This window comes from Sapajus apella, unplaced genomic scaffold, assembly GCF_009761245.1.
Source record: "Sapajus apella isolate SASKATOON/1434 unplaced genomic scaffold, GSC_monkey_1.0 scaffold60, whole genome shotgun sequence".
NCBI classification, from domain to species: Eukaryota; Metazoa; Chordata; class Mammalia; order Primates; family Cebidae; genus Sapajus; species Sapajus apella.
The window spans coordinates 3,239,076-3,265,690 of NW_022437000.1; the positions used below are offsets into that span (position 1 = coordinate 3,239,076).

At 42.5% G+C, this 26,615-nt stretch overlaps 2 protein-coding genes across 9 annotated transcripts in view; one reads left to right on the plus strand and one right to left on the minus strand.

The window, feature by feature from the left end:
- Positions 1–2,612: 2,612 nt before the first annotated feature.
- POGLUT2 (protein O-glucosyltransferase 2) lies at positions 2,613–17,157 on the minus strand. Of its 2 annotated transcripts, XM_032246190.1 has the most exons (11): positions 16,562–16,676; positions 15,386–15,620; positions 14,861–15,066; positions 12,533–12,738; positions 12,240–12,317; positions 9,867–10,039; positions 9,510–9,747; positions 7,620–7,829; positions 6,460–6,549; positions 4,846–4,953; positions 2,613–2,851 (listed from the first exon to the last, which is right to left on the minus strand). In XM_032246190.1, exons 3-11 carry the CDS (start codon positions 14,940–14,942, stop codon positions 2,834–2,836), a joined length of 1,203 nt encoding a protein of 400 aa, XP_032102081.1. In that variant the 5' UTR covers positions 14,943–15,066; positions 15,386–15,620; positions 16,562–16,676; the 3' UTR covers positions 2,613–2,833. The 2 variants fall into 2 exon arrangements, with proteins under 2 accessions (XP_032102081.1, XP_032102080.1); XM_032246189.1 differs by lacking the exon at positions 15,386–15,620 and having other exon boundaries at positions 16,562–17,157.
- A 48-nt stretch (positions 17,158–17,205) lies between these two features.
- BIVM (basic, immunoglobulin-like variable motif containing) overlaps positions 17,206–26,615 on the plus strand; it is a 36,045-nt gene continuing 26,635 nt past the window's right edge. For 2 of the 7 annotated variants that reach the window (XM_032246182.1, XM_032246188.1), the window contains exons 1-3: positions 18,523–18,802; positions 22,949–23,032; positions 24,494–25,093. In XM_032246182.1, coding sequence (XP_032102073.1) covers positions 24,616–25,093 — 478 coding nt within the window. In that variant the 5' untranslated portion in view covers positions 18,523–18,802; positions 22,949–23,032; positions 24,494–24,615. Of the gene's footprint in view, positions 17,605–17,748; positions 17,827–18,522; positions 18,803–20,950; positions 20,970–22,948; positions 23,033–24,493; positions 25,094–26,615 lie in introns of those variants that run through there. The other 5 variants (XM_032246185.1, XM_032246183.1, XM_032246186.1 and 2 more) reach the window with 5 other exon arrangements.

Genomic DNA, 26,615 nt, shown 5'->3' on the forward strand with positions numbered 1-26,615 from the left:
AGGGAGAAATCCAAGCTTGCTACAGAAATTTGCATAAGTAACAGGGAGCCGAATGCGAATTATTAAGACCATGGGGGAATGTCTCCAGGGCATGTCAGAGACCTTCAAGGCAGCCCCTTCCATCACAGGTCCAGAGGCCTAGGAGGGAAAAATGGTTTTTGTGGGGCAGGCTCAGGGCTCCTCTGCTGTGTGCAGCCTAGGAACTTGGTGCCCTGTGTCCCAGCCACTCTAGCTGTGGCTAAAAGGGGCCAAGGTACAGCTTGGGCCATGGCTTCAGAGCGTGCAAGCTCCAAGCCTTGGCAGCTTCCACATGGTGTTGAGCCTGGGGTGCACAGAAATCAATAATTGAAGTTTGGGAACCTCTGCCTAGATTTTAGAAGATGTATGGAAACACCTGGATGTCCAGGCAGGTTTGCTGCAGGGGCAGTGCCCTCACTGCTAGGGCAGTGTGGAAGGGAAGTGTGGGGTTGGAGCCCCCAACACAGGGTCCCCACTGGGGCACTGATGAGCAGAGCTGAAGAGGGCCACTGTCCTCCAGATCCAGAATGAGAAATCCACCGTCAGCTTACAACTTGTACCCGGAAAAGCCATAGACACTCAATGCCAGCTGTGAAAGCAGCTGGGGTGGGGGGTTGTGCCCTGCAAAGCCATAGGGGTAGAGCTGCCCAAGACTATGGGAGCCCACCTTTTGCATCAGTGTGACCTGGATGTGAGACATGGAGTCAAAGGAGATTACTTTGGAGTTTTAGGATTTAATTACTGTCTTGCTGAATTTTGGCCTTGCATGAGGCCCATAGCCCCTTTGTTTTGGCCAATTTCTCCCATTTGGAACGGGTGTATTTACCCAATGCCTGTATCTCCATTGTATCTAGTAAGTAACTAACTTGCTTTTGATTTTACAGGCTCATAGGCAGAAGGGATTTGCCTTGTCTCAGATGAAACTGTGAACTTGGACTTTGGGTTAATGCTGAAATAAGACTTGGGGAACTGTTGGGAAGGCATGATTGTGTTTTGAAATGTGAGATGTAAGATTTGGGAGGGGCCAGGGGTTGAATGATATGATTTGGCTGTGTCCCCACCCAAATCTCATGTTGAATTATAGTTTCTATAAACCCCGCCTGTTGTGGGAGGTAATTGAATTATGGGGACAGTTACCCTCATGCTGTTCTTGTGATAGTGAGTGAGTTTTCATGAGATCTGACGGTTTTATAAGGGGCTTTGCCCCCTTCGCTTGGCACTTCTCCTTCCTGTTGCCAAGTGAAGGATTTGTTTGTTTCCTCTTCTGCCATGATTGTAAGTTTCCTGAGGTCTCTTCAACTCTGTAGAACTGTGAGTCAATTAAACCTCTTTCCTTTATAAATTACCCAGTCTCGGGTATGTCTTTATTAGCATCGTGAGAATGGACTAATACAGGTGGTCAAGCAAAGAATCTTTGTCAGTGATAACATGAATGTTTTCTCATAATTAAATTGCAGATATATGTTTTATATTTTTCTGTATATATATTTCAAGATTCAAAATAATTTAGAAACGATTATTTGACTGGAAGGTGAATGGAAGAGAATATTAGGTAAAGGAATTTGTAGAATATGATATATGGTTCAGTGTTTAGATTTCTAGTTCTTTTTTAATTCTTTCAACTGCATTTCAAAGTGATTTTCATTCATCATTTACCCATTGTGTTAAGGCCATTTCTGTGTTGCTATAAAGAAATACCTCAGGCTGGGTAATTTATAAAGAAAAGAGATTTATTTTGGTTCACAGTTCTGCAGGCTGTATAGGAAGTGTGGTGCCAGCATCTGCTTCTGGTGAGGGCCTCAGGAAGCTTTCAATCATCGCGCAAGGCAATGGGGAGCCAAAGTATCATGTGGCAAGAGAGGGTGCAAGACAGAGAGAGGGGGAGGTGTCACACCTTTTAAAACCACCAGACCATGTGAACTCACAGTGAGAACTTACTTGTTACTGAAAGGATGGTGCCAGGTCCTTCATGAGGGATCCACTCCTATGATATGAACACCTCCCACCAGGTCCCACCTCCACCACTTGGAATAACATTTCAACATGAAATTTGGAAGGGACAGACATCAAAACCATATCACTCATTCAATATTTATTCAGTCTTTTTAGTTGATGGCACTCTATTAGACCTTAGGACTACCCAGAAGAAAGGCTTGGTCTCTGAAGTCATGGCACTTAAAATCTAGTAAGGGTAAAATATGTACTGAAGGATGTCTAAGCTGAATGAAGAAGAAAGGGTTAAGACATTCCAGACAAGGGAAAGGCATGGGCCAGAAAGGTAAGGACACAGGCATTGAGAGAACAGGAATGGGACTGGTTTTTCCAAAGGACAGCGTTGACATTAGAAAGTGCTGAGAGATTTGACTAAAGATGCAGGTGAGGGCCATATAATGACAGTTTTCTTATGATGTATTAGCTATAAGTAAGTTTGGCTGAATACTCGCAATAATATGGGCTTAAAAGGAGAAAGGTTTATTGCTATGTCATTTAAAACCAGCCTGTGCAGGTAGTCTGGGTTGCTGTGAGTCAAGGATTCAGATTCCCTGTTTTTACTGCTCCCTGTTCAAACACAGTTAATAATTAGAGCAACACAGGACTTTAAAATAAAGGTGGTTTTATTATAAAATTCTAAAAATGTACTAAAAAGTACAGTCATGAGAATACTGCATCATAAGTAGAAATGTATCTTCATACTGCAAATAATCACACAGCAGATTTTATATTGTCCATGGAATTAATACTTAAAAAAATTCTTCTTTTTGGTGAAGAAGAGTCTTCAGAGCACCATTATTTTAATAGAAGTTACTTTGCATTATCAGAGTTCATCTTTGGTCTGCAATTAAGAAGGAAAATATTTAGAGCTATCAAGAGGTCTTACATGAGTGAAGATTTACATTAATTTGTTAATTATTTTCCTGTAAAAATGAGAGGAAGCCAAACTATTAGTAGAGGCTCTTAGGGCTTGGGACTATTTCTAGAGGTACAGAGTCAGCTTAGGGTAGAATCAGATTGTGTTTCATAGCCTACCGATAAGGAACCGAAACATCCATGGGCTGTACTACTGCAAAGACCTCGTGTTATGAACAGTAGCAGTGAAAGGTTAGGGTGAAATAAAGAGGCTACCATTCTGGCCCCTAACTTCTGCTAATCAGTGGAAGACACTGACTGTTACCTCCTCTCAATCACTTAGATGAAGACAAATAATTGAGCAGGAGTGAAGCAAGGAAGCTGCCCAGTCTCACTTGGAGCCAAAGTGAGAAGTGTTCTGATACCAAATCACGGACTGGTGAGGGGGTACCTTTTGATTTGGCAATTCTTGTTTTGTCATTGGTTTTAACGGATTTTTACGACCTTGGAGTATTGATGGAGTTAACAGTGGTGATGAACCATCTCTGGGGCCCAGTTGGTTATTCATAAATCGGTTCTCCAAAAAACAAAGATAAAAATAAAACCACCAAAATTCTGATTTGTAGCATGTGCTGTCATGGTGTAAATACTCCTATCAGGCTGATTCCAAGCAAAAATTTAATCAGTATGCAAAATTCCTGAAAATTTATCAATGGCTGGGCTCATATAAGCTGTTCTGGTTCTGTCACATCACTGGGGCTTTGATTACTTTTACACCCTCTTGAGAGGTAGACATAATAATTGCCAAGTCTGTCTTCTTGTCTTTGGTTGTAACACCACAATTTTGAATTGGTCCATTCAGAAACCTAATTATATTGCTTAAAATAATGTCAAGCCAGCATATGTCACACACATATACACCCTAGTTTATGCAATTTACATTCCTTTGAACAAACAAAATTCATAATCAAAGCAACAGACCCCTGCTACACTATGTCTTTATATACAAGCACACACAATCACAATCTGATGATGAGAGACTGGTTTTTGCTTTGCTATAAACCAGCTATACGATTCCGAGCATAATTCTGTTTTGGGCTCAGTTTTATTAACCATAAAACGAAGGCATTTACTGAATGACCTCTAAGGTCCTTTTTACCTTCAAAGTCCAGATGTGAATCTGACTTTCATTTTTATCAGTGAGATCCTTATGTATTGGTATCAACAGAGATGATTTTCCAATGAGGAATTGGAAAACATCAATAATCACAGTTACATCTTTTTCCTTCTCTAAACTGGGATGATGAACTTTGTCAAACTTATCTCCTGAGGAAATAAGGGCATCAGATAATACGCGTGAAAATATTTTCCAAACTGTAAGCATCCATTCAAATAGGGTGTGAGCCAGATTCTCACATTATAAAAGGCTTCCCTCCACTTTGCCAGGGAACGACCACGTCTTCTCAATTAACTGCATTGTAGCATCCTTTCTTGAGCACTGCTATGTTCTTTTTTTTTTTTTTTTTTTTTTGAGACGGAGTCTCGCTCTTGTTACCCAGGCTGGAGTGCAATGGCGCGATCTCGGCTCACCGCAACCTCCACCTCCTGGGTTCAGGCAATTCTCCTGCCTCAGCCTGCTGAGTAGCTGGGATTACAGGCACATACCACCATGCCCAGCTAATTTTTTTGTATTTTTAGTAGAGACGGGGTTTCACCATGTTGACCAGGATGGTCTCGATCTCTTGACCTCGTGATCCACCCGCCTCGGCCTCCCAAAGTGCTGGGATTACAGGCTTGAGCCACCGCGCCCGGCCCTACTGCTATCTTCTATACCTGTCTCTCCGGTGGTCTGAATTGCTTGGAGGCCTCGAGAGGAAGTCAAATATTTGCAGCCTGATTGAGTGACCATAGGAATGAATGCAAGCTTGGATCAAGGTTAGTTCTTACTCTGCCACTGGCCACAAGCTCATTTGTGGTTACCTTTTTCCTGTGGCAAGTGCAAGGGAAGAGGTCCTCCTCGGTCTGTGGTTCTACCCTTTTCATGCCCTCTCGGATTTGGGGTTCACTCACTTGTAAACTGGCATATTCCTGTTTAAGTAACAATATAAAAGCATTCCTTATGTAACACTTTAAGTATATCCACCCAAAGAGACAGGCTAGAATTTATGAAGACTATGATTTATTTGATTTATGTGTGTCAAACTGTGATCTGCATAGTCCATCATATATACCCATCCTAAACACCAACAGTAGAGCACCTGAGAGGAGGCTGTCCTTTGACCGCTGCCTATTCCTAACAGACATCTCATTATTCTATCCTAAATTTCCATGACTTTTTTTTAAACCATCTTCTGCCTTACAGTAAAAATAATTTTGCACACAATCTTCCCTAGACTGAGAATGTGGGGACAGAGACTATTCTGCTTTCCTTATCATGGTTTGCACAAAACGCCATCATCATCTTCAATTATCATGTGCTTATTCTTAGTAAGGCACTGTGCTAAGTACCTATGCTAAATACAAGCTGAATGAACGAACACTGCCTCATGGATCCTTAGAAATTCACATGATAAATCCCCACAGTTCATTCATTTTACATGGCTTATCCTCTGCATCCCTCCATCAACGGAAGTTTACAAAATGGGGAGGAGCCAGTGCAGACCAGAAATATTCCAATTTTGATGTATAGCAGAGTCTCAGATATGGGGCTCAGGAGCAGTAACTGCAAGATAAAAATCTTGCTCTAGATCTAGTACTATTATTGGCCAAGAGCTTGTTTACTACTGCATTAAAAAAAAAATTTTTTTTAGACAGAGTCTCCCTCTTGTCACCCAGGCTGGAGTGCAGTGGTGTGATCTCGGCTCACTGCAACCTCCACCTTCTGGGTTCAAGTGATTCTCCTGCTTCAGCCTCCAGAGTAGCTGGGATTATAGGCATGCACCATCACACCTGGCTAATTTTTGTATTTTTAGAGGAGATGGGGTTTCACCACGTTGGCCAAGCTGGTCTCGAAATCCTGACCTCAAGTGATCTGCCTGTCTTGGCCTCCCAAAGTGCTGGGATTACAGGCATGAGCCACCGCGCCTGGTCACTACCACATTTTTAAAAGAGTCCTTTAAATCGTCAAATACGCTTGACTACAATCTCTAAATGCTTGGGTCCATAGAAATAATTTCCAAGGGAAGTCCTGGCTCATATGGAGGCCCAAACACACCTGGCACTGTTTAGACAAAGAAATGGTAAGGCAGCAGCAATGTAACACAAACAGAAACTGCAAATCCATGAACCCTAACTTTGCAATATCGGAGGCCAATTTCTTAGTCAAACATCACATAGTTCTAATATTAATACTTTTCACTTAATATTGTAATATTTTCCATTAGTTAATTTTTGGTTTTCAACTTTTTAAAAATGATTACTTAATATTTGTCCCTGATTTTCACCCACAGAAGTATATATATATATATATATATATATATATATATATATATCTCCCTAGAGTAACATATGTTTAGAAATTGTTAAGTAAAATATTATTTGTTCTTAACATGTCTAATTATAAGTTATATGATGATTTTCTTAGAAAATACTGACCTGGAAAAGTTTGAAATAATAACAGAATATGTCATCGCCCATGAGATTATTTCTTGCAAATTCTTGTCCTGCTTTTGCTATCTTTTTGGCCTACAGAAAGAACAACAACAAAACTCTTTTATAGAATCCATTTTTCCCATGCAGGCATCTGCAGACAGCTCTTCAGAGTACATACACATTGGGACAATTGCGGGAAACAGTATCTTTGCGGGTAGTCTTGTGGTAAAACAGAGTGTTTAACACAGCATGTTTGTTTAAATCAGAGGGAAGTTTCTAAGACGCGAAAGTTTGAGAAATCATGTTGGACCTTCTAGAATTAAGCCTCTCTTAGAGAGAGACAAGGCTACACCAAGCAAAGTAACAATGATTTTGTAAACGCAAGATGGAAGGTTAGCACTCTGCCTTCATAAATTTCAGCAATTAGCTTAAAGTTAATTGCATTCCATCCCTCTTTACTTATTTATACATTTATGTCTGCATCTACTTGTGAATCAATCCTTCATTTGAACCTGTAGCCAGTTAGTGGCTCCTGCCAGACTGGCCATCTTATAATTTTTGCATTGCTGGTGGAGGCAATACTTGTGGCTCAGAGCAACCCTACTGAAAAGAGAAAGTGTAGTCAATGTCACAGTTTAGCTTTTTGTTGTTGTTGTTTTGAGAAGGAGTTTCGCTCTTGTTGCCCAGGCTGGAGTGCAATGGTGCAGTCTTGGCTCACTATAACCTCCGTTTCCCAGGTTCAAGCAACTCTCCTGCTTCAGTCTCCTGAGAAACTGGGATTATAGGTGCCTGCCACCAAATCCAGCTAATATTTGTATTTTCAGTAGAGATGGGGTTTCACCATGTTGTCCAGGCTGGTCTCGAACTGACCTCAGGTGATCTGCCCTCCTCGGCCTCCTAAAGTGCTGGGATTACAGGTGTAGCCACCATGCCTGGCCTAGCTTTTTGTTTCACACGCAGAGTGGACAGTTAATGTAAGATGCAGTGTCTGCTGTGTTCAGCCCAGGGGAACTGCTGTGCCATCCACCGGCAGGCAGCTTGCCATTTACAGGTCAAAGTCTATGATGTGAGCATCCTGGATGCTCTACAGGGACAATGCATTTCAAAGGGACCCATGATAGTGGGAAACAAGTGGAAATAAGCCTTCGAGGGACTAACCTTACCTCTTCATCGTGATCTTTTGCCCATTTAAGTTTTTCTAGCAGATCGCTCAGGTTGCTCTTAACTGGAATGTAGTGTTTCCAGGGCTGCAGCTCATTGTAAAAATGTTCATAGTAGATGGAGTCCTGCTTCAGCACAACACTGTCACCAACTAGTAAATATGGCAGGCGATAAGCTGCTACAGTACCATCGATATTTATTTGATACTTATGCTGCAAAACAATGGTAAAGTCTAAGAACCTCCATTAAATTTCCTTTTCTCCACTCGATTCCCCTTCTCATCCCACACATACACCCTTGCAACCCTCGGACACAATTTGGCCAGCTTCTGTCCTCCGCCTTTGCCATTTAGTAAATATTACACAACAGGTTGATCTAAAGCTAAATGCTCATTTTGATTTGCTACTAAATTTTACAAAGGAGGATACAAATCTAGTGTTGAAGGAGCCAATAAGATCATACTGTTGTCCTAAGGCTGCAACATAAGGAAGAAAGGATTTATTTGTGATATTTTGTAATTCTCTTACTACTTTATTGATTGCAAACGTGTCCCTCATGATGGCATATTCTAAGCCATGTTAACTGTTTTATTTATTTATTTATTTATTTGTTTGTTTGTTTCGAGAGAGTCTCACTCTGTTGCTCAGGCTGGAGTGCAGTGTCGCAATCTCAGCTCACCGCAACTTCTGCCTCCCGGGTTCAAGTGATTCTTGTCCCTCAGCCTCCCAAGTAGCTGGGATTACAGGCATGCATCACATGCCTGGCTAATTTTTGTATTTTTAGTAGAGACAGGGTTTCACCATGTTGGCCAGGCGGATCTCCAACTCCTGACCTCAGATGACCCACCTGCCTCAGCTTCCCAAAGTGCTGGGATTACAGGTGTGAGCTGGGATTACAGGCATGAGCCACTGTGCCTGACTAACCATATTTTTTAAACACCAGATGGCCACACATGTGTCTTAAAGAAATTAGCAAGCTTTGTAGCAAGAACGTCTATGAATAAAAATATTCATAGAACTTTGGTAATTTATCATCTTTAGTTGCATAAACACGAATAAAGCCAAGGCATGAAACAGCACCCTACACCGAGGAAGGATGGCTAGTATCCTTTCACTTTGGTTACAATCATTTCTTTCAAAAATCATTGAGATATACATATTGAAAAATACTGACAATTCAACTTATAACATTCTTTAGGTCAACCTACCTCAACATAACCCATCAAAAGAAAACCTGGTCATCCACAGGGCAGGCAGAACTCACTAATCACTTGCCTTTCCACATATAGAGGACAGATGGCGACCTTTTCCCCACCTCCTCTCTCTACCATGTGGGACTTCAGAAACAACTCTATGGTCTAAAAAGCAGGGTTCTGCCTACTGCCTTAAAAAGGGAGTTGTTAGAAAAAAGATTACTCCCTGGGAAACATGAGCAATCCACATTCTAGACACATAAAGCAAGCCCTAATTCCCAGGCAGAACACTGGATGGGTTTCAAGTCATTCCCCACCAGGCCTAAAAACAAACAATGAGTTTATATCTTACTTACTCTGTTGTGATAACATGGCTCTGGGGAAAAGTATTTGTAAAATGACCTACATGTACGTATTAATAAAAACGAATTTGGAGGTGACATGTACTTATCTCAAGGGTTAGCTGGAAAAAAAAATTATAGCTCTATCCAGGCTCCAAACTCCCTTGATACACATTTAATGTCAAGACTGAGGGCAGAGCCTGGTTGCCAAACTAGTCCCCAACACCGCCATGCCACAATATTCACTGTTTTATGCTAATTTCTCCCACCTCTTGTAATTTGCAGGCCTCTACTTCCCTTCCCAAAGCACTACGTACAAATACATTACAAAACAAAAAAGATTAGCCATTAAGTCATACCTTGAAGAAATCAAAAAATGAAATGTGCTTTACAATGGGACCATATAGGCTTTCATTGTGTTTGAAGAAGAAAAAGTTGGTGAAAGCAGCATCTATGAGTTCTGGGTGTTTTCTACTGAGTTTAACCAGCTCGAGTCTCTCTTTGCGGCTGTCTCGCCCTCTCCAGAGAGCTGTGGAGTTTTTGCTTTCCCAGGGCGGACCTGTGTTAGCTTGCACAGACATCATATCCAGACTTACCCTAGAAGACAAAGTGCAACAGATTTTCCTCCCAAATCATCCTATCACAAAGGTTGTTGGAAAAGAACTCACCAAAGAAAGAAAACCAAGGCTCTGGGCCAACCCTGACTCATCCCTCACCGGCCCATGGTTTCTAGAACAGAGTCAGTCAAGTCGTAGGTGGGCATCACGATATCCTTGGAATCTGTGGAGCCACACCAGGAAAAGATTGGATGGATGTTTGAATTGGATTTCTTTTTCTCCAAAGGCCAGTCTCCCAAATTAACAAAGAACTCCACATCTGGCATCTTCACCTAGAAAAAACAAACGAAGAGCTTATTTGCATTTCCTGCATTAGATAATACATTGTATTTATCAATTGAAATTTGAAGTTGCATTAATGAAAGGCCAGTATAACATTTTTCAGGTAATGATAATTACCTTGGTTTGAAAAGTGGGTACATTTTCAGAATATGGTCACATACATAAGCATTCTATGCTCCCTACAAAAGATATGAAATGACAAAAGTAATCTCTGTGCTAATACTATCAAGAGAGTCTAAGATGATCAAAGAAAGAAAGAGAAATATTGGAAAATAATTTAAAAATTAGCACTTGGGACTCTAACCCTAGTTTCTTGTAAGTGAGCCAGAAGCTTCCATTTTACAAAAACATACACAAGGTAGGTGGTGGGACCAGGATTCGAACTCAGGAACCCTAACACCAAGGCCAACTCAGTAAGTTTCAAGCTATGCTTCCTTTCTCTACTGGCAACTGGCATGAATATGTAAAGAGGACCTGTTTTATCTACTCACAGAAAATGTTTAGCATATTTATGAAACAAGAGATACATTTTTTTTTTTTTTTTTTTTTTTTGAGATGGAGTTTCGCTCTTGTTACCCAGGCTGGAGTGCCATGGCACAATCTCGGCTCACCGCAACCTCCACCTCCTGGGTTCAGGCAATTCTCCTGCCTCAGCCTCCTGAGTAGCTGGGACTACAGACACGCGCCACCATGCCCAGCTAATTTTTTGTAGTTTTAGTAGAGACGGGGTTTCACCATGTTGACCAGGATGGTCTTGATCTCTTGGCCTCGTGATCCACCCGCCTCGGCCTCCCAAAGTGCTGGGATTACAGGCTTGAGCCACCGCGCCCGGCCAAGATACGTATTTTTAAGGCCAGAACAGCACTGATCAGTCTGAGATGCATTTTGAGAAACTGAAGCCCTGAAGAATATTCTCATTTCCCCATGGATTGACAAAGAGGAGCAAGAGAAGTGGGTCAGTACTCTCATGTCTTAGTCTAAAGGAGACAATACTGATGCTAACTACCTACATTCAGAATTGACAGACTGCAAGTGCTTCGAAATCTTGAAAAGGCACTATGATTTTCCATGAGTAGTTTAATCAAGATATGCATACAAATTATTCAATCAATATTATACTAGACTATAAATAAATATACATTTGGTAAAAATGTTGGTACAGTCTTTCACATCTGCCAGTATTCCACCAGAGCCTGACAAAAGCCCATTATCCCAAGGAATGGATTCGGTAGAAGGCAAGTCCTCTTTGGACTCAAAGTTAGTTTAGTACCAAAATAATGTTATGATAAGGTATTTTTCTTTCCTCTATCAAATATTGTGTCCCTGCAAAAGATATGCTGAAGTCTTAAATCCTAGTGTTTCAGAATGACGTTATTTGGAAATTGGGCAGTTGCCCACGTCACTAGTTAGGGTGAGATTATAGTGGAGTAGGCTAAGCCATTAATCCACTATGCTGTGTCCTTATAAGAAGAGACCCAGAGACATGAGGGGAGAAGCCCACGTGATAACAGAGGCAGAAATGAGGGATGCAGCTGCAAACCAGGGAACACCAAAGATGGAGAGCCACCGCCAGCAGTTAAGAAGAGGCAGGAAAGGAAAGGATCATCTCAGAGGCAGCTGGGCCTCCTGACACTTACCTTTTTTTTTTTTTTTTTTTGAGACAGGGTCTCACTGTCTCCCAGGTAGGAGTACAGTGGCGCAATCAATCTTGGCTCATGCAGCCTCGACCTCCTAGGTTCAAGCGATCCTCCTGCCTCAGCTCCCCAAGTAGCTGAAACTACAGCAGGCTAATTTTTGTATTTTTTGTAGAGATGGGGTTTCACCATGTTACCCAGCCTGGTCTTGAACTCCTGGGCTCAAGTGATCTACCCGCCCTGGCTTTCCAAAGTGTTAGAATGACAGGTATGAGCCATGCCACCTGGCTGACATTTTGATTTTGGACATTTGGCCTCCATACCTGTGAGAGAATACATTTCTGCTATTTTAAGCCTTCCAGTTTGTAGCACTTTGTTATAACAGCCCTAGGAAACTAACACAGGTATCTGACATAACATAAAGCTTCAAAATAACAGTATCATAAGGCTGCAGAAGAGAATACCCCGATAGTGTTATAATTTGTATTTGGAAAAATTGTCCTATAAAATCTGGGATTAAATGATCTATTATAGCTAAGAAAAAATATATACTTACCTTTCTAGTCAAAGAAAGTAGTATAGCATCCATGAAAATTCTAAAACCTACATGTTCACCGTGAGTCTTGATATAAACCTAAAAGAGAATTTACCATGTATTATGTTAGTCTAAAAACACTGGCAGATTTCACTGAGGAAAAGCTTGTTACAAGGCTCATTGGAATTATGCTTACAGAAGGAGTTAGCTAATTATAGCCAAATGTTCAAAACGAGCAGAAAAAAAAAAAAAAGAAAAAAAAAAAAACAAAAAAACACTAAAACAATCAAGGAAACCTGAACTGTATGTTGTACCTTGTTATCCTTTAAGGTGTAGTGACAGAGGCTCTGCCTCTGTCCAAATCTTTTTGGGATTTCTACTGCAATCTTTTCTGGATCCACTATGGGGAAATGTGCCAGATCTCTCTGAATCTGAGCAATGGTTTCCGGGCAGTTCATCCCCCGTAGCCAGGCTGCACTATCTTGCAAAGGACAGTCACAATTCTCATGGTAAACCGGCCCTATTTACAAAAGAACAACAAAGTACAACAGAGATAATTTCACTCAGCATTTGAAACTTGTAACAAATACCCATAATGTGGCTTCACGAGTTTTGCCTAGTTACATAAGAGCATTTTCATTGAAAACACATTTTAAAAGAAACACAGGCCAGCCAGGTTGGCTCGCACTTGTAATCCCAGCACTTTGGGAAGCTGAGGTGGGAGGATAGCCTGAGCCCAGGAGTTTGGGACCACCTTGGGCAACACAGGGAGACCCCGTCTCTACAAAAAATAAAAAATTAGATGGGAGTAGTGGCAGGCAGCTGTGTTTCCAGCTACTTGGGAGGCTGAAGATCACTTGAGCCCAGGAGGTTGAAGCTGTAGTGAGCCACATTTGCACCACTCCACCCTGGGCAAGACAGTGATACAGTCTCAAAAAAAAAATAGTAACACATTTTTACTACACTGGGGGCATTGGAAGTAAGTCAGCCTTCTGTTCTGACAGTTCTTCACTGTAAAGTCTTGTGATATTTTCATGATAAGGTCGACTTTGCATGAGTTCAAAAGAAAGCAGATAGCCATGCCGAAGTGGCTCAAGTCTGTAATACCAGCACCTTGGGCGGCCCAGGTGGGCGGATCACTTGAGGTCAGGAGTTTGAGGCCAGCCTGGCCAGCATGTTGAAACACCATCTCTACTAAAAATGCAAAAAAAAGTGCTAGGTGTGGTGGCTCACACCTGTAATCACAGCACTTTGGGAGGCCGAGGCGGGCGGATCACCTGAGGTCAGGAATTTGAGACCAGCCCGGCCAACATGTTGCAACTTCATCTCTACTAAAAAATACAAAAATTAGCCAGGTGTGGTAGATGCGCCTGTAATCCCAGCTACCCAGGAGGCTGAGGCAGGAGAATTGCTGGAACCCGGGAGACGGAGCCACTGAGATTGTGCCACTGCACTCCAGCCTGGGCGATTGAGCAAGATTCCGTCTCAAAAAAAAAAAAAAAAAAAACGTATAGCCAGGTGTGGTGGTACACAACTGAAGTCTCCGCTACTCGGGAGGTTGAGGCATGAGAATAGCTTGAACCTAGGAGGTGAAGGTTGCAGTGAGCTGAGATTGTGCCACTGCACTTCAGCTTAGGAGACAGAGCAAGACTCTGTTTCAAAAAAAAAAAAGAAAGCCAATAGATACTTGGTTTATGTCTACAGTAGACTGAAGAATAACTAAATACTGATAAAAGGTTATCAGAGGAGTATACTGATTTTAGTGAAAGACAAAAATGATATGATTTAACATTTTGATGATCAATTATACAAACAGGTTCTTAAAGCGTCTAAGTTACTTTTCTCAATAAGGAAATCATCAATAACAGCGAAAATAAACAAGGAATTGCTATTCTTTTTCTTCCATTTTTTTTTTTTTTTTTTGTTTTTTTTTTTTTTTTAAGAATTAGTAAGAAGCAAAAGTAGCCGGGTACAGTGGCTCATTCCTGTGATCCCAGCACTTTAGGAGGCCGAGGGCAGATCGTTTGAGCTCAGGGGTTCGAGACCAGCCTGAGCAACATAGCAAAACCCTATCTCTACAAAAAATACAAAAATTAGTGGGACATAGTGGTGAGCGCCTGTAGTCCCAGCTACTCATGTGGCTGAGGTGGGAGGATTGCTTGAACCCAGGAGGTTGAGGCTGCAGTAAGCTGATCTTACACCACTGTACTCTACCCTTGGCAACAGAGTGAGACCCTGTCGCAAGAATAACAATAGCAGCAAAAAGAAGCAAAAGTAATTATTCAGTTCCATATATTTCCAATTAAGAAAGTATCATATATGACCATGCACACAGCTTGATTAATGTATGTCTTCACAGAGTAAATTCTCTATTAATATGTTCCTTGCTCTTTAGCAAATTTGAATTTCCCTTCAAATCTTGAATGTCTTTTTATCAGGACTCATAACTTAGCTTTCAAGTAGAAAGGCTTTTGTTTTCTTTCAGTTTTATATATATACGTATGTATATATATATATAATACTAAGTTATTTTTGTTGATGGAATAACAATTATTATTTTTTTCAAATACTGCTGGGATTTGAATGGTGAGAGGACAGCTTGAGCCTGGGAGGTCAAGGTTATAAAATTAGTTCCAAATTACCTTTTAACATATATGGGGATTTGGCCACATGTTGACCTTGAAATGTAACTTCCACCTTCAGATTTTTGTAGCTTGCATACATTCTGTATCTTACTATGAAAGATCCATCCTTTCGGTCTAAAACCTGGACTCCAACTCTAGTGAATTGCTCCTCTGGGGCTGAGACTTTCACCTGAAAGACCTTTTCGCCTGGAGAAGATGTGAATCTGTGATGAAAAGAGCAATGGGGAAGATATACAGATTATTTTAAGGAACAAACAAACAAAGGTTATGCTCTTTAGTCTGGAAACTTGATTATTCTCCTCCACATTCTTCCTCTAACATATGATTGCTTCTTTTCTCTTATTAGTACCAGAATGAATATGTTGGATCAGAGATTTAAAAAAAAAAAAATGAGGATGACAATGGCCAAGATAACATGAAACAGTTTCATTAAACAATCACAATGGAATATGTTAAGACTACTAATGTATGTAAGCATAGAACATACTCATACATTCCATATAGAAAAATATTCTTACCAACCTATTTATTTCATGCCATCACATCTGGATATTTGCGATCAAATGGTGCTCCCAAAGATAATGATCTTATTTTGAAAAATCTCTGCCAACAATTCCTTACAATATCAGTATTATAAATCAGGCTCAGGGCTGGCACTGTGGCCCATGCCCACTATCCCAGCACTTTGGGAGGCCAAGATGGGAAGATTGCTTGAGGCCAGGAGTTCGAGATCAGCCTAGGCAACAAGATCCTGTCTCTACAAAAAAAAAAAAATAATAATAATAAATAAATAACTAGGTGAGATGGCACATGCCTGTAGTCCTAGCTACTCAGGAGGCTGAGGTGGGAGGATAATTTGAGCCTGGGAGGTCAAGGGTACAGTGAGCTGTGATTGCACCACTGCACTCTAGACTGGCCTAGGAAGTGAAATCCTGCCTTAAAAAAAAAAGGTAAAAAATCATGCTCAATCATGGGACAAAGCAAAGCAGTAGGTAGTGTATCATCTTTTGCCAAATGACAAAATTTACAACCTGCCTTTGATTTGACAACCATTAATTACAATTTTTTTTTCTGTACAAAATACACACAGTCAGCGTCTACCAATAATAAAGACAATCATTTCAGAAGTATATGAAACATGAAACCAAGTTTTAAGTATGATGTTAAGTATTCAATTCATTGGAATGAAATATTTGTTCCAGTCATATAGGAGATTCATTCTTTGATAACTTCCTTCCGAACTGTAAAGTTTCAAATAGTACTTCATTTGTCTTTTTCACTTTCAAAACATGCTTACCTGCAGATGTCTCCTTGAAAATTGAGGGCCACACCAGGGAAAAAGATGAAGCCCATCGAGTCTCTAACAACTAGGTTTACCTTCCTTATAACAGCTTATATAAGCGAAAAGTAGTTAGAAATAGTTATTTCTAGAAAAGTGGAGGGACTTTGTCTTGTCCTGATAATGTGGGAATCCCAATCAAAATTGCTAGGAGATTATCTTACATGTTATATACAATACATTATACTGCATATGTTATAATTCGGAAATATTTCTACACCTACAGAGAAAAACTGGTACCCAAATATCCTGGAATTTAAACTGCTGTAGAGAAACGAGTTATTGGAAAGAAAAAACTTGAAGTGAGAAACAGATTTAACCGCCATCCAAAATAGGTAAGGAGCCATTTCTCGACTTACTTATTCCCTGATGTATCCACCGCCTGAATATAGAAATAGCGTGCGGGAAGGACGACGTGTGCTTTTAGCCCGGGTCCCCATATTTCGCTCTTCTCCGGGCTCAGCTGCTTTTCTCTGCCGGTCTCGGCGAGTGCTGGAACTGTCCCCAGAAAGAAGCAATAAAGCAGCAAAATGCTAAACATTTACAAGACGGACTCTGGAAATGATCCACGGATAAATGAAGTGTAAGAGGCGCACAGAAGCAGCCAAGGTTTCTTCGGCAGAGGCACGCCGGAGGATCGCGGCAGCTAACGCGGCTGCAAAGGGTGCCGCCCGGCGTGTAGGGCGGGCGCGCGGGTCTCCGCGGCCCCAGGACAATCACAGCCGGTGCCGCGGCGCGCGCAGGTGAGGGTCGCCAGGCGTTCTACTGACCCGGCCGAGAACCGCGCTGCTCCTCTTTCTCCGGACAATGATGAACTTGAGTTGCTCCTGCCAACGGAGCATCATTTGGGAGCGCATCCGTCTCAGGTTACAGCCAAGGTGTAGGGCGAGGGGATTGGCCGGTGCTTCGCGCCAGGCTCAGTAAGGGCTTCTGCTAGTGGATGGCGGGGTGGACACGCGTCCCGGCGCCCCGGGCTCCCTGGGATATGTAGTTCGCGACAGGACGAGCGGAAATCCTGCCAGGTTTTTACCACCTCTCGCCCGTTTATTTACTTTTCGGTCACCACTGTCGGGGAACAGATAAACACCACAGATGCCCAACAGAGGGGCGCACGGGTCCGGAGGCACGGCTCAGTTTTTTGCGTTGGTCACCCTGTCCTCCGCACGTGCAGAGGGCAGGCATAAAGCACCTTGAAAGGAAGGTGCTGTCAATGATATCCGACGACCGGTCGCCGGGCGCCGCAGTCCATAGCGCTGACCCCGCGCGCTCCGATGGGACGGGGGACGACGGCCCCAGGGTAACCGGAGGCGTCTCGCGGGCCGCGCGCTGGACGCTGCGATCTGGGTCCGGAGCCGGGTTCCGCCGCGGCGGCAGCGACCCGACCCAGCCGGACCGGCCAGAGGTACCCCGGGGCGGGGGCAGGGGCCGAGGTGGCGGCCAGCTGCGCGCCTTGAGTGCCTGGCCCTCCTCTGGGCACCTGAGCGCCGCCGGCCCGGCCTGCTGCCATTCTACGCGCAGCCAGCTGGGCATTCAAACATTTTATTTAATTCGATACCAGCCTGGGTTGCCAGGGGTCATCGCCTCTCCGGAGCCCCGTGGCGTCCGGATGGAGGCCACTGCATGGGTACCTGCTCTCCCGGGAAGGAGTAGGGGGAAGAGCTGGGTCGCAGAGGGAAGAGAAGCGCCAGGGAGAGAAGGGCCTAGCCCTCTGGTGAACAGAGCTCGATTAGGAGGTGTCGTGTGAATGCCGGTGACCCCTGTGAGGCCGTCGGTCTCCACGCCACGCTGGGCAGGGTCCGGGAACCAGCGCGCGGCGGCTTTCGCCTTCCGCTGCACGCCCGCACCTGGGCCCCGGTCGCCGCCAGGTGTCACGGGCGCGCCGCCCTGGTCAGCTCAGTCGGACCCACAGCCGCCTCCTCTGCCAGGCTCCCTCTTGCCAGCTGCCCCGAAAACCCAGAAGGGCCGGTGGCTCCGAGCCAAGGAGGGCCTGGTCGGGCGCCAGGGCCGGGGGTTTCTTTCCTATTTTCTTTCGTGCAATTGTCATGATTAATGATATCGACTTGTTTACTCAAACACTCGAATCGGAGCCCCAGCTCTTAGCCCAGATGCAGCAACTGCCCGCGGGCCCCTTTTAACACCTAGAGCGTCCCCAGGCCCCGGGGCAGGCATAGAGACGGTCACCCGGGGCCTCGGCGCGCTCCCCCTAGCGGAGAGCCTAGTTTTCCGGCCGGCAAGGGAAGGAGGAGGCTGGAGAGTGGCGTGGAGGCCTCGGCGGCCCTCTGGCGCTGCGGGCTGGGGACTCCGGGTCCCCGGGACACGCGCTAGGGCGCGGGCCGCGGTGGCTACGGGCAGGGGGCGCAGCCGCGCTCCTTCCTCTCCGCCTGCGCCGCCTCCGCGCGCACTGGCTCTGCGCGGCGTGGCCCGGCCTGCGCGGCTGTCGCCTCCATCCCGGCGGCCTCCGAGCCCGGCCGAGGTTGGTAGAGGAAGGCGGTGGGAACGCTCCCGGCCTCCCCCGGAGCGCGAGCTGGAGGCTGGCGCCGGGCGCGGAGGACTCCCGGTATCCTTTGGCAGGCGGGCGCCTTGGCTCTGGGGACCCGCAGGTCTGAAGGGGAGGAAGGGGCCTGGAGGGCGCGGGAGGACACCAGGTTGGAAGGGGTGGCGTTAGCTCGGCCGGGGGCTAAGCGCGTCTGGTCTCACCTTCTGCTACACATTCGACCCTTACGAGGTCACCCGAGTGCCCCTGCGTCTCAGTTGCCTTCTGTACAGAATATCTATGAGGGTATTTTGTCATATCAAAAGGCTTTACTGGAGAGATTTTTAGAGATGTTTGGTTCTCTCATGAACTTGATACCTGAGAATATAGACAAAATATAACCCGAAAAGACTATAACCTACACGATGAATATTGGCTTTATAAATGGACGTTTATTTTACGGAACACTTCATTCAGTGACTTTGAACAGTTGTGACTGGCAGTGCTTTTAAAGCATGCTATTTTATAAAATTTTACTTTACATAGGACCAAACCATATTTCTATTGCTTATGACGTGATTTTATGAGTAAGCTATTAGTTGAGCATCAGGTCCTGCAGTCATTCTAGTAGTAAATCTTTTTTTAATGGAGTTTTGCTCTTATTAGCCAGGCTGGAGTACAATGGCGCAATCTCAGCTCACTGCAAACTCTGCCTTTCCAGTTCAAGCGATTCTGCAGCCTTGCCTCCTGAGTAGCTGGGCATACAGGCATGCGCCACCAGGCGTGGTAACGTTAACTTTGTATATATATATATATTTTTGGTAGAGGCAGTGTCTCACCATGCAGTCCAGGCTGATTTCAAACTCCTTACCTGAGGTAATCCACCTGCCTCGGCCTCCCAAAGTGCTGGGATTACAGGCATAAGCCACCGGGCCAGCTTAGTAGTAAATCTTAATATAGCAACACCTCACTTACCTGGAAGAGGGAACCTAAGTCAATCAGAATAAGGGCCTATAGTAATGCTTGGCACGCTGCAAGCACTTAAAAATTATCTGTTGAATGAGACTCTGCAAATGCTAGGCCCTGGGGATACAATAATCTAATCATGTAAAGACATAAGCACAGATGGAAATGTAAAATCGCCACCTGGTAAGACCTGTGCGAGGAGGGTACTGGAGTCTGTACCGGGTGACCTGGCCTAGTTTGAAAAGCCAAGAAAGTTTCCCCCAGAAAGTGACATTTGAGCTGACATTGGAAAGATGAATGGCAATTAACTAAGTAAGGGAGACAGCATTCAGAGAACCAAAAAGTAATGTGGAGCTTGGGAGGCAGGGGGAAGGGAATGAAATGGAGCTAACCAGATAAATATAGGGGCCATCAGGGTTGGCCTTATGTTCTAAGAGCAGAGGCTTTCAGGCAGGGGAGTTCTGTGATCATATATATGTAGCAAACTTTATTTTCTAATATCTATGCACAGGTCAGATTAGAAGTGTCAACTCACTGGGAATGGTTTCTAAATATACAAACAAAAGGAGACACGAGATGGGTCAAAACAGTGAGGTCTGCAGCCTGTTAAGTGGAGGGACAAACTGCCTCTCTGTATCTCAGTACTTCCTGAGACTATGGTTATAATACAATCATTGTGTCTATAATGATTCTGTTATCAGTAATAAATTGTGCTTAGTTTACTTTACGAAAGCTAGAATCTGAGCAAAGTACTAAGCATGCAATAATAGAAGCCCCCTTGGCCTCTTTGGGCCCTCACTGCAGTGAGAGAATAGACCTGAGACAGACGGTGTGGAAAGAAAGTAAATGCTAGCAGTGTTTGGGTCATGGGATTTGGGTAATTTCCATTTTCCTGGAATATCTTTTGGTACTTTGCATTTTTTGGTAATGTTTTACTTATAAAATCTAAGAATATTGTGCAATTTTCAAAGAGAAATTTACCTAAACGTTGTTTCCAATGAGTATGTTTCATGCCCTTGGATTTTAGTGACAGTCAATATAAAATGCATCTTTATGTTGATGATCTTCACTTTTTTTTTTTTTTGCCAAAACTTCAACCAAAGAGATCATTCTTGTTCAGTGACCATTATGTAAAACCAAACAAACCCAAAACACAAAAAACCAGACTGTTACTTTTTTCTCTCTTTCTTTCCTTTTTTTTTTTTTTTTTTTCCCCTGAGACAGAGCCTTGCTTTGTTGCCCATGCTGGAGTGCAGCTCACTGCAGCCTCGAACTGGTGGCCTCAAGCAATTCTTTCACCTCAGCCTCCCAAAGCACAGAGATTACGGGTATGAGCCACTGTGCCTGGCCCACACTGTTACACTTTTTATTAATCGAGTGCCATGTTCTTAATTTAGCTTCCAGGAAGCTTAACCCCAACTTTGGTGCTCAAATGCAGTAATTTCCCTTTGCCTATGTTTCTGATAAGAATATCCTCCATGGGCATGGTGGCTTGTGCCTGTAATGCCAGCACTTTGGGAGGCTGAGGTGGGAGGATTGCTTGAGGCCAAGAGGTGAAGACCAGCCTGGGCAACATAGCAAGGCCCTGTTTCTTTTTTAAAAAAAGAGATTATTCTCCTATATATGTTCCAAATGAGCATAATTTTAAAATCCTGCCTGCTGGCGGCCCACACCTATAATCCCAGCACTAAGGGACGCCAAGGCGTGTAGATCACCTGAGGTCAGGAGTTCCAGACCAGTCTGGCCAACATGGTAAAACCCCATCTCTACTAAAAATACAAAAATTAGCCAGCTGTGTGGCACCTGCCTGTAATTCCGCTACTCTGGAGGCTGAGGCGGGGTAATCTCTTGAACCCAGAAGGCAGAGTTTGCAGTGAGCCGAGATCATGCCATTGCACTCCAGGCTGCATGACAGAGGGGACTCTAAAATAAGATAAGATAATCCCTACACTGTCACATGGAGAGCTGCTCCCACAGGCAAAATTCCACTCAGTTTGAGGAAGGAAGACCTGGAAAAGTAGAAGCTAAGTCTGAGATGAGGATATAAAAGGGGCAGTGCCTGGAACATTTCTGTTTCCCCGCCAAACTCACTCCAATAACCTTTGCCTGTTGCCTCTCACCATGACCGTATGCTCTTTCATTCCTCACCTCACACAGCCCACCCCCATGCCCCAACACCACAAATACCTACCTGTCTTTCCACCACACTGACGTAGAGAAAGGCATGAAGATCATAGATGAGTAGAATATGCTGTGTTAGGACATCTGCTAAGAGTCAGAGCAACTCTCTCTTCCAAAAGACAAGAGTTTGGTCTGAACAGTGCCAGGTACTGAGCTGCCCTCTACCATCAACATTGCACCACCAGATGAATATGGAGAAATCGTCAGTGTTTCTACCTAAGGACCCGCTACACCTACTCCAAAATTTTTTTTACCAAAAGAAAGTGAAAATTTTCAAAGTTAAACCACGGGAGGTTCTACCTTTTGGGGTAATGTTCCTGTCCAGCGGACCCTCCTGCAAACAACTATAAACTCTGCACAAATGATTTAAAAACTGAAGTTTTTTTTTTTTTTTTTGAGACAGATGGAGTGCGGGTTGTCCATGCTGGAGTGTAGTGACATAATCTCAGCTCATTGCAACCTCTGCCTTCCAGGCTCAAGCGATTCTCCTGCCTCAGCCTCCCGAGTAGCTGGGATTACAGGCACACGTCGCTACTGCCTGGCTAATTTTTGTATTTTCAGTCATTTCGTATTTAGTTGAGACAGGGTTTCACCATGTTGGCCAGGCTAGTCTTGAACTCGTGATCTCAAATGATCCACCCACCTCAGCCTCCCAAAGTGCTGGGATTACAGGCATGAGACACTGTGCCCAGCCTAAAAACTGAAGGTTTGAATAGAGAAATAGCATGCTTTAAAAGTAAAGAAAATGGAATTTTTGCCTAGCACATGTGGAGACCTAATATGGAACTCTGTTTCCTTAAATGCTGTTAAAGCCCTGCAGTACTTTGCTAGTTTTTCCTCACAGATCAGTATAACTCATGACAGTTATTTTTATTTCCAATTTTTTAAGTAAGCAAATAGGCAGAGATATTAACTGGTAAAAGTTCAACTCATCACCCAGGGTGGCTTGACTCTCTTGACTGATGCTCTGTTGCTGGAGCCCTAAGAAATCCATATACTTTGCCCAGGCACCTTCTTGAGGTTGTCTGCTGTGTATCCTGGGATGGTTCAATTCACCAAGGTATAAATCTTCACTTCCTTCCATGCCCTCAGTTGCGATTTAAGCTTTCTGTTTTCCTCCCCAAAGGAATCAGTTTAGACTTGAAATTCAGTTTTTCCTGAAACTGATCAGAAGTTACTACCACCTTGATTGGATCCGTTTTCTTGTCAGGTGATGAATCTTTGAAAAATTTACTTTCTGTATTCTTTGTTGATTTAAATCTGTGACTATTATTCATCATGTATCCTTTATGCCCATGGACTTAAAAAACTTGCTAATGCATTATTTTTTAGACATCTTTATATCCATAAAGATATAATTCACACACCGTATAATTTACTCATTGTTATACAATTCATTGGCCTTTAGTGTATTTACAAAGTTGTGTGTTCATTGCCACAATCATTTATAGAAAATTATCATTATTATAAAAAGAAACTCCATCACCCCCAAACCCCAAGCCCAAGGCAACCATGAAGACTTTCATGGAGACTTTCTGTCTTCATAGATTTGCCTATTCTTGACGTGTTATATAAGTAGAATCATATACTAGCTGGTCCTTTGTGACTATCTTCTTTTACTCAGTGTAATGTTTTCAGGGTACATCCATGTTGTAGCATGGGTCAGTACTTCATTTCTTTTTATTGCCAAATGATATTCCATTGTATGGATATACCACATTTTATTTATACATTCATCAATTGGTGGACATTTGGGTTGTTTCCATTTTTTAGCTATTATGAATAATGCTGCCGTTAATATTTGTGTGGAGATGTATTTTCATCTGTCATGGATATATACCTAGGAATGAAATTACTGGACCATATGGTAACTGTTTAATTGTTGGAAGAACTGTTTTCCAAAACAACTGGACCATTTTACATTTCTACTAGTGGTGTATGAGGGTTATAATTTCTTCACATACATCCTCACCAACACTTGTTCTTACCTTTTTGATTATAGCCATTCTAGTGTGTGTAGGGTGTTATCTTACTATGGCTTTGGTTTGTATTTCCATGATGGCTAATGATACTGAGTATCTTTTCATGTGCTTATTGACCATTTCTTTTCTGTTTCTGTTTTTTTTTTTTTTTTGAGACGGAGTCTCGCTGTGTTACCCGGGATGGAGTGCAGTGGTGCGATCTTGGCTCACTGCAACCTCCGCCTCCCAAGTTTAAGTGATTCTCATGTCTCAGCCTCCTGAGTAGCGGGGACTATGTCTCACCACATCTGGCTAATTTTTGTATTTTTAGTAGGGATGGAGTTTCACTGTGTTGGCCAGGCTGGTCTCGAACTCCTGACCCCAAGTGATCCACCTGCCTTGGCCTTCCAAAGTGCTGGATTACAGGTGTGAGCCACTGTGCCTACCCTTATTGGCAATTTCTATATGATTTTGGAGAAGTCACTATTCTGATACTTTGCCCATTTTTAAAAATTGGGCTACTTGCTTTTTAATTATTCTCACACATTATTTTAGACTAATTTAAAAAATGATAGTGATCATGACTCTAGTCATATTGTAGTTGTAAAATTAATATAGAATGAAAGCATATATATGCATAAAATTGCTATGTTTTTTGTACTGTTTGTATATCTGGTAGATTGTTGATCATTCTTTTTCCTTCCTATTAGGAGCTCACTTTGCAACTCTCCAGCTTTTATAGAATGCTGTAAACAATTGTGAAAGTTGTTTTTCGAGAAACGGAAAGAGTTGCAACTTCTTTCTAGTAATAGAAACTTTTACACTGCATTCAATGCCTAACGTTGCAGAAACAGAAAGGTCAAATGATTCTGGAAATGGTGAGCACAAATCTGAAAGAAAGTCACCTGATGAGAGTCTACAAGGTGCTGTAAAATCTTTCTGCACAAGTGCCTCAGGAGCACCCTTGGGTCCCAAAGGAGATGGTCATTATCCATGGAGTTGTCCAGTGACTCATACTCGGGAAAAAATTTATGCCATCTGTTCGGACTATGCCTTTCTCAACCAGGCAACCTCAATCTATAAAACTCCAAATCCATCTCGCTCTTCTTGCCTCCCTGATAGTACTTCTTTATCTTCTGGAAATAATTCATCAAGATACATTGGTATCCCGACTAGTACATCGGAAATCATCTACAATGAAGAAAATAGCTTGGAACACTTATCCAACAGCCTGGGCAAGCTACCTCTCGCATGGGAAATTGATAAATCTGAATTTGATGGGGTGACCACAAATTCGAAACACAAATCAGGTAAGGAAGGAGCCATGAAGTTCATATGTGAAAATAATGAGAAAACAAACGCTATGTCTTGTTTAATCTTGCCATTACATATATTTTTTCTTTTATAATACTAAATAAGCAACATGGCTATCATCTTGTCTGTCATTGTGGTTTTAGGAAAGTAACCTTGACATAGGACATGTAGTTCATTACTGGGTTTCCACTGGAAACTTCAAGCATAACCTTCGTATTAAATATTTTGAGAGCTTTGAAATTCTAAGAATGTTGTAAAATATTGTAGATAAACAGATGGTAGCTTGGAAGGGGTTAATAATATGGCTAGAATAACACACTACTGTTTCATAGTTTTATAGGCACATGAAGCCATATTTCCTGACCAAATATCTCTTTTTCCTACTATATAATGCTTTAGCTTTTTTTGCGGTTAAAAATTTTTAAACACCCAGCAAAGCCTCCATGTACCACTGAGTGGGCTGTGTACTGCTCAATTTAAGAAGATGCCGTTTACCCAGGTTGTGCGCAGCCTTCAGAGTTGCAATGGGATGGTCCTATGGCAAATAGAAATACTTTACACTTCTCTATTTTGAATTCAAAGTAATATAGGAATTTTATGAGGCAGGTACTGTTACACCCATTTGTAGGTGAAGAAATTGAGGCTTAGAGGGGATAAATCTCTTGACCAAAGTTGCACAGTTAGTAAGAGGTCAAACTAGGATTTGTATTTTAATTATAGGCTTCTCTGATGATATTGTAAAACCTTAATGCTTCTGCTTGTTCATCTACAAAATCAACTTGTTTTATAGAATGTTAAGTAAATTTGTAATTCTCAAGGGTAGGAGGGGGATTTTGCTTTTTTGTCTAAATTTACAACTAATGAGTCTGCAATTTTCTTTTTGTTTATTACCTTTGTCCAGTTTTGGAATTAGGGGTATGCAAATCTTCTAAGAAAAGTTGTGAAGTGTATTTTCCTTCTGTTTTCTGAACATTTTCAGAGAGATATTAAAATCTCTATTTATAATTATGGGGTTGTTTTGATTTCTGTTAATTTCTGACAAATTTTAACTTGTCCATGTCAATAAGTTGTCAAATTTGGTGGCTTAAAGTTACTGTTATCCCTCTAACATCTAAGGAATCTGTAATGACTACTCCTTTTGCATCCTAATACTGTTGATTAATTTATTTTCTCTATTTTTTTTTAAACTGATCAGCCTAGCTAGGAGTTTATCAATTTTGTTCATCTTTTCAAATAACTGGCTTTTAGCTTTGTTACTTTTCTCAATTGTCTGTTTTCTATTTCATTGGTTTCTGTTCTTTATTATTTCCTTCCTCTGACTTACTTTGGGTTTACTTTGTTCTTCATTTTCTGACTTCTTAAGATGGAAGCTTAGATTATTGATTTTAGACTTTTCTACCATAAGCATATGATGCTCCAAATTGCTCTGTAAGTACTGCTTTAGCTGCAGGCCACAACTTTTGATATTCTTCTTCTTATTTAATTTGAAATATTTTCTAATTTACTTTGCAATTTATT